The sequence below is a fragment of the Nuphar pumila genome, chromosome 12 (genome assembly GCF_984573655.1).
Source record: "Nuphar pumila chromosome 12, dmNupPumi1.hap1.1, whole genome shotgun sequence".
In the NCBI taxonomy this organism is placed as follows: Eukaryota; Viridiplantae; Streptophyta; class Magnoliopsida; order Nymphaeales; family Nymphaeaceae; genus Nuphar; species Nuphar pumila.
The window spans coordinates 2,433,980-2,444,591 of record NC_143260.1 but is presented as its reverse complement, the minus strand read 5'-3'; the positions used below and the strand labels follow the sequence as shown (position 1 = coordinate 2,444,591).

Sequence of the window (10,612 nt, the reverse complement as noted above, 5' to 3'; positions counted from 1 at the left end):
ACAAAGGACGATACAAGTCCGGCGACGAGGCAGAGCGGTCGTTCTGTGCAATGCCTGTCGGGCGCGGTATAAGTCTGACTTATTGCTGCCTGAATACCGCCCGACAGGGATCAAATTTTTTTTTAAATTTAGCGACAGATTATCGACGAATAATGTTCGTCGCTAAGCTGTCGCAAATTAGCGACGAAATTAACGACATATAAGTTTTTTTCGCTAATTAGCGAGCAAAAATTCGCGATGGCCTCTATCCATCGCTAATCCATTTAGCGACGGCTTAGCGACGGATAAGCGATGGATATAGTCTGTCGCTAATCCACGATTTTCTTGTAGTGTATTTGGCATATATGAAGACAGAAGTTGGGGATAACCTTACAATTGCATAGGTTGAAATCGTGCAAAAATTCGTAGATGTTTTCTCTAACAAACTATCAAGACTTTCACCAAAAAGAAAAGTCGAATTCCAGATTGATTTAATTCTCGATATTGCACATATCTACATTACACCTTATCAGATAGGACTACTGAACTAAAGGAATTCAAGGATTTGTTGCAGGAGTTGTTAGACGTTGGATTTATCTTATTATTGGTATTACCTTGGGGCACACCGATTTTGTTTGTGAAAAAGAATGGGTCACTATGAATGTGCATCGATTACAGAAAGTTCAATGCAGTCACATTAAAGAATATGTATCCATTGCCAAGGATAGACGATGATTTATTTGATCAACTTCAATGAGTAGTGTGTTTTTCTAAGTTGGATCTTCGCTCTGAGTATCATCGGTTAAAAATTGAGAAGAAGAATGTGGTCAAGACAACTTTTGGCTTAAGATATTGGGGTTATGAATTTTTAGTTATGCCCATCGATCTGATGAACGCACCCAATAACATTCATAAATTTAATGAATCACGTATTTATCAAAAAACATATAGAAGTAACTTAATCAATTATGGCCAAATGAGCAACGGCTTCCTGCATGTTGAATTAGCCATGGCACGGTCCTTGTGGTCATATAATAAAAGTATATATTTATATGGCCTTAAAAAGAAAAAAAGAGGCATGGGAGTTGGAGGCGCTTTATGGCCAGCATGTTGCCTTCGTTAAACAACTAGTGCAATAATTTGAAGATAAAATTGATTTAAATAGAAACGTTTTTCATTGTGCGATTTTTTTAAAGCTATTTTTTTGTCGTTCACACTGTCAATGCGTTATTTAGGCGTTAAAATATATCGTTACTTTTGAATAAAGAAAGAAAATGAAGGGTTCTGGTCAATCTTAAACTACCATCAGTCACAAGGAACTGTTCTTGGTCAGTGTGTACACTGGTTATTTTGTTTTAAATCTTGTATTGAATTTAAAGTTTAAAGTTCATCTACTATTAAACTATAGCATCATTCGACACAACTTTCAAAAGGGGTCCTGTATTTAACTTAAACCTTTAAGTTCATTTGCTGTTAAATTACTCCCTACGAAGCTTTGTCCTGAAGGTTGGAATCCATCGTACCTTTTCAGACCATCTCGAGAAGGCTGAAGGCGGCAGGTGACCGGAACAATTAAAAGACACCAACTAATAAAGATTTTTTAAGAAAAAATAAAGAGAAAGAAGAAAGGAGAATAATCTTGTGTCCTTTAATCCTATAAAGTTGGTTGGTGATGGCCAAAAGGCTCAAAGTATTGCCATCCCTACCGACCACTTTTATTGGAATATTTCTTTTTCTTTACTTTGTCCGTCCCACCGGCCAAAGGAAATAAAAAAACAAAAAGAAAAAGCAATTGTCCAAGCTGACATAGGATGGCAGTGGACAGGGAAACCGGGTCCTGCCCCACCTTGCTTCGTTTAGACAAGTTAGTGAGGACATGAAATGGGGATGAAAGTTAAAATCAAAACCCATGCAGGAATAGAGGAGACCTTGTTCTAAGGGTGGCAAAATCTGACCCAACCTGCCAACCCGCTTCTTAGCCGGGTTAGGGTTTGGCTTAAACGGGTTCGTGTCATAAACGGGTCGACCCGCCTAACCCATTTATTAAACTGATCATGTTCGTGTTAGGAGTATGCCAACCCGTTTGACCTGTTTAATAAACGGGTTAGGTGGGTGGGTCAACCCATTTACATGAACCCATCAACCCGCAACCTATTTATATATATATATATATATATTAACTTATCTAACCCTAACTCCTGTTTGACCAATAGTCCGAACCAAACCAAATTGTAAATAAAAATGTCTATGTTATCGGGTCGACCCGTTTAATAAATGGGTCATTGCGTCGTGTAATCGTGTTGTGTCGACCCGTTTATTAAACGGGTTAACCGTGTTGTGTCGGGTTATCCATTTATTAAATGGGTCGTGTTTGTGTTTGCCACATCCGACCCGTTTAATAAATGGGTCATGTTCGTGTTGAGGTATTCTAACACAAGGATTATGACATGCGAAACATTTTTATCAGGACATTCGTGTTCATCTTGTAAAGAGCTTGTTCAAACTCATAAAATAGGACAGGCAGTGCTTTTCAGCTGGGTTGGGCTTGCGGAGGCTAGTTAACTAGCAATAAATATATTTTACATGTATTGTATATCATACAATATAGATGGTTTTGAGGTGTTTGGCTTCCAAGCAATATGTTTGTAGCTCAAATCTAATCTTATTGCTTACAACTTTGAGACAATGCAGTTCGAACTTGGCTTACTAGATTTAGAGTCTAAATTCTATTGTTTTAAATTTTTTATTTCCAAAATGTGTTTTTTTTTAACTAATCAACTCAAGCTTGGCTCATTTAGTTCGGGCTTATCATAAGACCAACTTCTACTTGGCGCGCCACAAGAATAAGCTGAACTTCAACATCCTTTGTTTGGTTCATTTGGCTCTTTTACAAACCCTACTTAGTAGGGAGGCCATTAACACTCAAAGGAGTTGACTTTATTGATCTTTGACATTTTTACTCGTCATAAACATAGTCACAGATAATGCCGATATTTTGAAAATATGGCCAAGCTGATATTATACCCAAAAAAACAAATATTTATTTCAAAAATATTGTTATTTATCATTATATGAATTGGTAAAAAAGAAGGATAATCTGAGATATTGGATGCACCAAAGTGCAATATTGTAGCTTATCCCATTTTTCCAGATAAGTAGTTCCTTCTTACACCAATTTAGTGGTGGAAAGGAACTACTTATCTGGAAATATAACTAAAAAAACAGATATTTTGATAAATGATAAAAACTGATAAAATCATATATATTTTCCAAATATGACTCTTTGGTTATTTAAAAAGATATATAATGACTTTACCACACTGTATTACACCTTTGCACTTCAATCAGCAAAAACTTGGAAAGCACTTGTATTTGATTTTTACATTTTTTTAGATGTTGGTCTTTACATATTCTAAAAACTATAACTATGCATATTTTTCTCTAAAATTTTAGTCTTTGGAGATTTTAAGAGAATTTTAGAGCTGATAAATTGTCATTTTAAACTCCTGACACTATGGACAAAAGCTTGAATGGCAGCCAACATCTTATGAGAAACTGAAAATTTTAATACAACAACAACAACTACACCTTCATCCCAAAACAATTGGGGTCGGCGTTATGAACCAAAAAAGAAAATCATAAAGGCACTCTCTTGAGATATAGTCAAGCCCATTTTGCATTCATGGATCTATCCAACCTATTGTTGGATTGAGCTGAGTTGCACACTAACGGATCACCCGATTCGAGTCGGGTCCTTGGGCGAGTCCAAATTTGTTATGTTTGATTATTGTTAAAGACTTAAAGTAAATGCAGATCATTAAGACTAATATGAATATCATAATGATAGTATTACTTTTCCAGAATGGCTCGTGGGACCCCATCCCAGCTCGAAAGGTGAGAGTGTGAGGGCCCACAGAGTTCTTTCTGACGGCAACCCATTTCTCCGGTGAAAAAATCGGCGATCTGTGAGGGAAACCAGCACGACTGCCCGAGAAGATACGGAGAATGTTGCCTATCTATCTTTCTAGAAAACTACGTACAAGTACAACTCTTTTTTTCTTTTTCTTTTTTTCTTTCTAATGTGACAAAGTTACTGAAACGCCCCGAATCATGAGCTGCATCATAGCGCTTGGGTGTGGACCGTGTGGTCGTGGATCCGCAAGAACAAGAGAGCTTTTTCTTTTCTTTTTTTCAATAGGCAAGCAGGTGATAGGCAGACCCCCACCAGTTACAACGTACCATTGGGTTTTGAACTTGCAACGTCCCCAATACAAGGTGGCGTGCAATGACCCTGCTGGTAAACAAGAGCTTCGTTAGGAAGAGGATAGCAATGCCATTATAAGCAATGTTGAGGCTATAAGTGGGAGGACAGAGATGAATATTGATTTTGAGGCCACGAAGCCAAAGGAGTCAAGGTGATGGAAAATGGAAGGCACTGATCATGGCTGGCCCCTACATAAGAGCTGTCCATTCGTGCCTTTCTTTGTGTTAACAAAAACACTCCCACCGTCTCCTATGATCATCTCTGATGTTCAAAAACCAAAAAAGAAAGAAAAAAGAACGCACAGAGAGACCAAGAAAAAGAGAGGTCACCAGAAACCAGCCTCTTCAATCCAAGTAAGTCCATCTCTTCCTCCTGTTGCAGTTAATGTCATCATATCTGTGATTGTTTGATACACCCATAAAGAAAAGAAGCTAATTTTTTTACTCCGACCTGTTTTTCTTCTCATTCTTTTTCTTGTTGGTTCCTCCCTCTCTTATTTAGGAGTCACCCCATCATTTATTTTTTGTGAGTGTCTGTTGATTCCTGGTATTTGAAATCCATAACTGTCTGGTTTCTGATATTTGAAGTCTGTAAATAGTTCCTTGGATTAGCCTTTGTTGGGATTGTTTACTTTTATTCATCTAGGGGGGTATCAGATTGTGGGAAAATAGCAAAAAAGATGAAGTTGGATATTGATTGCAAGAAGATTGGTTTCCACGCTAAGGAAGGTCTGTTTTTTTTCAGTAGGATGTGTTATAGAGCTGTGCTTGAATACCCCTTTGTTGTGGGCATGGTCGTTTTCTTTGTGTGGTTGTATAGATCTTCCCCTGTTGTGTTCTTTTTCCTGCTTTCGAATTCGCCGGTGATCATATGCACCTCCGTTCTTCTTGGATTGCTTCTGAGTTTTGGGCAACCACATATTCCCAACATCATTGAAGAAGAGAAAGAAGAGGGGGCCGAAGTGATCTCTTCTCTTAAAGTTGGTGGTAGTGTTGATCGTGTTGTTATTGAGAAAGATGAGAATTTTGAGGTAGAGGCTCTCCTACTTGACAAGGAAGGAAATGCGATCCAGACCATTGAAGAATTGGAAATCAAGGATAGAAACTTGGGTGATGATGGAGGAAAAATCAAAAGTGGGGAGCCCTTGCCATCTTGCGAAGCTGAAGAAGCGAAGAAGAGTGGGATTAGCATCCTTGTGGAGAGACAGAAAGTGGAGAAATTTGTGCCTGGAGGCGCTACGAGCGAGGCTGATGTGTTCTTTACTCCTAGACATATTAAAGGAAGGGAAGAACTAGAGTTGGGTACAGGCCATTTGGAGAGAGACATTCATGGTAATAAAATGGTTGAAGACTCAATATTTGGTGAAAGCCAAGAGGATTCAGCAAACAAGGGCAAACTTTATTGTCGTTCAAACAGTAAAAGAACTGCTTGCTTTGTAATGAATGATCTAGAAATGGCCAAAGAGGAGAAGAAGATTCAGGAGGATCATGATAATGAGATTCAACATTACGTTGAGGATTTTGAAGATCAGAGGAAAATTCCAGATTCCCATGTTTCGGAAGCCCTTGCTTCCTCCTTGGTATCGCCTTGGATGCATCATGACCATTTGTCTGACTCTAGCTCAGAGCATGCTGAGAGTTCTTCTCCCGATACTTCTATGGCTGATGTAATGCCCATTCTTGATGAACTTCACTCTCTGTTGGATTATGTAGCCCCTCAGCTTGCTTCCATTGAAGTATCTGATGGAAATTCTGATGAATCTTCTGAAAAACATGTTTCTGATGATGCCAACAATGATGGCGATGATAGTGATAGTATTGAGGTGGAGAAGGTAGGTGGCAAGGTTCTGGAAGGAAAGCAAGGACAAGAGGAAATAACGGGGGTCATTTGGACTGAGGATGATGCAAATATTGTCATGGATCTTGGCAGTTCTGAATTGGAGAGGAATCAATGGTTGGAGAATCTGATGGCAAAGCGACATGCTAGTTGGAACCAAAAGATTGAGGAGGAGAAGGATCTTATAGACCTACAATCGGACGAGAAGATCTCACTATTGGATACTGATGATTCTCCATTCAATACAGTTATGGAACCTGTTCAGCTTCAAGCCCCAACCATTGCTCCTATCAAACGAAACCCTTTTGATCTACCCTGTGATGGAGAGGAAGAAATGGTAGCATTATCAGTGCCTGCATCAGCTAGGGCACCCTCAACCCCATCAGCAAAACAAAATCCTTTTGATTTTCCATATGAACATGCTGATGTGGATGAGATGCTTATGCGTGACACTTCAAGCCTTGGAGAATTCATGGAAGTTCATCAGAAGGGATTGTATACAAATGAAAGTCATCTGCTGGGAGCATCGCATTTGGGAGGTATTGATCAAGAGAAGATTGATGCCAACACGGGTTCTGTTCATAACATGTCAGCCATAAATTCTGTTACAGGTTTTGGGGGATTTTTTCATGTTAATCCACCTGTTGACATCAGTCATGCTGAAACCCAGAAACAACAAATTGATAATGACGGCTTCAATTCTTTGATATCGTCTTTTCACGGCCATGTTGTTGAAGCAGTTGATGTAAATATCCAGCATCTTGGTACTTGCGATAAGCATCAGTTGGAAGAAAAGAAGTTTGCCAATATTCAGAATGAAAGTGCAGAGTTTAACATAAGCTGCTTGTTACAGACTCAATCAGATTCTTCTGAGCTTCAGGAAGGTTGTGATAGGCTGCATCATAAACCTAATGAAGTTGAATCTGTTCATCCAGCAACCTGTGGTTCTGTTCAACCAGCTCAGGATAATCCATCATCACCAGAAACCCATTCAGAAGAAGAAGTGGGCCACGTGGAGGTTAGGCAAGAACAGAGGAATTGTGAGGTGGGGGTTGTTCATGATATTGAATTGGCTGCTTCAGAAATCATGGAGGCAAACCTCCAGGAAACTGAAACTTTTCACTACATGATAGGATCAAGCTCATATGTTTCACATTTAGATGGTGGTTTGGATACACATAAAAGAGAGGAATCAGATGTGCCACTGTCATCTGAAGAGCTTCAGGCAAAGAATGTTCATATGGAGCATGCAACTGCAGGTTCATCTGAGCATGATGTGCTTCCTCTTGATGAGTCTTCAAGTAAACATCATGCAGGATCAGATGTTCTTGAAGAAAATCTTGATGATTCAAGTGCCTCGAGGTCATCAGAAGGCAATGCAACAAAGCCTGTGGAGAATGTTGACAAAGGAAATGATAAACTGAGGTCATTATGGAGTGGTTCTTCATCAGGTCATACTGACATTGTGCAACCAGAGTCCTTGGATGATGATAGCCGGGTTGGAGTTCCAGTTTTTTGTTCCAGCCTTTCTGCACTCGAAAAATCTCAATCTGACCTGGCTCCTGTTGCTGAAGCAGAGCTGTTTATGGGTAAAGGAATTTTCCGGTATCCTTCGGTACACTCTGAGACTCGCATGGAAACCTCAGGATTGGATTTTTCTAGCATGGAGGTCGAGGAGCACATTGTGCACAAGTATGGAAAAGAGATTGTTGACGAAGAAGGTGAAGCAGTGTGCATGCCTTCCATGGCTGGTTCAGAAAATGTCTTGGATATTAAAGATTCTTTGCCAGATGCTGTGTCTGTATTGGTTGCAAATGCGCAAGGCCAGTCTGATGAAAATAATCATTCTCACTATGGAGAAGGGCGACTGGAACTGAAAGAAGCTGAAGCTAATGAAGAGGCCCATTCAAGAGAGGAGTGTTCATTGAAGGCATCATCAAGCTTGTCTGAGGTAGAGGAGATGGAGTTGAGGTCACTGGAAGCCCCAGTAGTTAAAGAAGTTGATGTGATACAAGTTGGCTTACCAGCAGTTCAAGATCAGAACATTCAGGCAATTCAAATAGAATCAGATTCTTCTGTACTAGAAAAGCCAGCAACGGAGATGGAGGCAATTCTGCATATTTCTGATTCACCTGCATGGGTACCACTAACAACAGAAGGGCTGCTTATTTTGGAAGATGCAGGTCATAATGTTGATGAGATCCAAACAATCCCATCATTCTCTGTCAAATATTCAGGGGTTGCTCATACTTCTGAATTATGTCAGCCATTACTTACCAAGGATGATGAAGATTTTGTCCATGTTGATGCTCATTCCTCCGATGTTGAGGAGAAATCAGATTTTGCTGTCATTTCTATGTCAGATGGCTCTTCACCGCTTGATGATCAAACTATATTAGCATCAGATGTAGTGCATATGAAAGAAGATGAATCATCTCTTTGTCTGACCTCTGTTGATAATCAAGGAGCATTTAAGGTCAGTTCCTTAAACACGTGTTTGTGTTCTATTGATCTTCTAGAAGATTTTCAAAGCATGAAATAATTCAGATGTCCTGATTTGCAGGTGATAGAGTCCTATGAGGCTGGAAATGTATACAAGTATTATGTGCAGTTATCTACTGATGATGCTGTTTCTGTGGATCACTCTTCTGCTTCTATTACTGCATTAACGGGTTCACATCTACTGGAGCCTGTGGAACTTCCAGAATCAGCAATCTCAGCTGACATGGAACATGACAATTATAAAATAAAGCAAAGTGTATTTGATGACAAATCACCAAATCATATCCATGTGTCATCGTCAGATGCAACTGAACAATGTATTGCAGAGGAAGAATACATGGAAACATCAAGGGTTCGAGAGACTACATTAGATTCTTCAATTGTGCATGATGAGATGAATCAGCTAGATGCTACTGGGATTTCCCATGGGCACCTGGGTGCTGACCATGATGTCTGGGTCATGGGAGAAGGGGAGGTTGAATTCATCAAAGATATTGATGAAGACTTGCTGTCAGAATTGGATACAATTGGTGATTTTGGAGTTGCAGAAAAGATGCTTTCTGGGCAGAAGCCAGAGAAGAAATTGGAAATGCGTTTCGGTGAAGAATCTAAAGAAGCTGATGAAACAAGTTCCTTGACACAGATGTTGCTTCTCGAAGCAAAATCAGTGGAGGACATTAATCTTGCTTTGAAACAGTTCTGCGAAGGAGAGGCTAGCAAACCAAACACTCATCATTTGGTTGAACATGAAATGGATTATGAAGGTGGGTCTGCAGGAGAGCATTTGGAAGTGCGGTATGATCTATCAGAACCGGAAGTTGATGAAGCCAGATCTCTTGATGACATAGAGTCACTGTTGAAGCAGCTTTCCGGAGGAGATTGTGAAAACCGTGGTTCTCATGCTGATGTCCAACAGTTTCTGGATTTGCCTGATAATCATGGAGCACTGGAAGTTCTTGAAGCAAGAACTATTGAGGATATTGACTTGGTATTGAAGCCATTTAGCAAACAGGATCCTGGAGAACCCACTCTTAGTGAACCTATTGAAAACCAAGAGAAACAAGCACACTCTGATGCTGAGATATCTGATCCTGAACCGGTTGAAACAAATCTCCAACCTGCTGTTGTTGAAGTTCATTCGCTCAAAGAGATGGATGAATCTGATCTGAGTTAATAAAGCGGAAACCTGCCATAGTTCTGAAATAAACCCAGACAATTCAATGACTGAAGACAGCCAAAGGATAGATGATTCAAATGAAGTGAGCATAATGTCAAAGGTCAAGAAATCAAAACATAAGAAATCATCTAGCTCCAGCTCTAGTTCTAGTAAGAGTGATTCAGATTGAGAGGTGAATTGAGAATTATTGGTTGTATAATTGGACTTTAAGGTTTTTATATAGTTTCTAGATTTCATGGTTGCATGGAAGTCTAATATGAGTGTTTAGGATTTTTTGGTAGTGGCAGTTGTTTTCTGGGCATCATGTATCTTTTGAGTAGCATGAGCTTTACTGTGTACTTTGTGATGGTGATATTTTTTTTATTCCTTGCAAGAGGGAAAGCGTTTGGCTGATTTTTTTTAATTCTCTCTGTCGGTCATTTTTCACGATGTATAGTTTGGTTTCTTGCCTGTAATGCAATCAAGGATTGATGAGTGCTCTCTCTCTCTCTCTCTCTCCTTTTTGGGCGATGTCGGTTGTCGTGTATGGATCTGTGTTGCTCTCCAATAAATCAAACTCGTGTTGGATGTCAATGCTTTGCAATATTCTGTACAAGGCTAATTCATCAAATGGAGAGAACTCAAAATATCTAGCATCCACATTCAGATACCATTACTTATCATTATACTTCCATTGGTGCACACCCTTATCATTATACTTCCATTTGCCTATGCACTAACAGGCTACATGTTATGATAGCCTTGAAGCTCTTGTAAGACGATAAACACCAAAAACGCCACTGTATTTCTCATGATATCATTTCAAGCGGCCTTTGTGGTTAGATGACTGCTTTTGCTGTTGATCAAGGTGGTAA

The 10,612-nt window shown here is 39.5% G+C and overlaps 1 protein-coding gene across 1 annotated transcript; it reads left to right on the top strand.

Annotated features, from left to right (window-relative positions):
* The first annotated feature begins 4,323 nt into the window (after window positions 1–4,323).
* LOC149819634 (uncharacterized) lies at window positions 4,324–10,144 on the top strand. Its single transcript, XM_089983082.1, has 2 exons — window positions 4,324–8,555; window positions 8,643–10,144. The coding sequence occupies exons 1-2, from the start codon at window positions 4,923–4,925 to the stop codon at window positions 9,753–9,755; spliced, it is 4,746 nt and encodes a 1,581-aa protein (XP_089839208.1). The 5' UTR covers window positions 4,324–4,922; the 3' UTR covers window positions 9,756–10,144.
* Window positions 10,145–10,612: the final 468 nt, after the last annotated feature.

What these genes read in the sequence shown, in the direction of transcription:
- LOC149819634 (XM_089983082.1), top strand. Translation starts at nt 4,923, where the DNA reads ATGAAGTTGGATATTGATTGCAAGAAGATTGGTTTCCACGCTAAGGAA. An exon ending in ATAATCAAGGAGCATTTAAG is followed by an intron (nt 8,556 to 8,642) that starts GTCAGTTCCTTA and finishes CCTGATTTGCAG; the next exon opens with GTGATAGAGTCCTATGAGGC.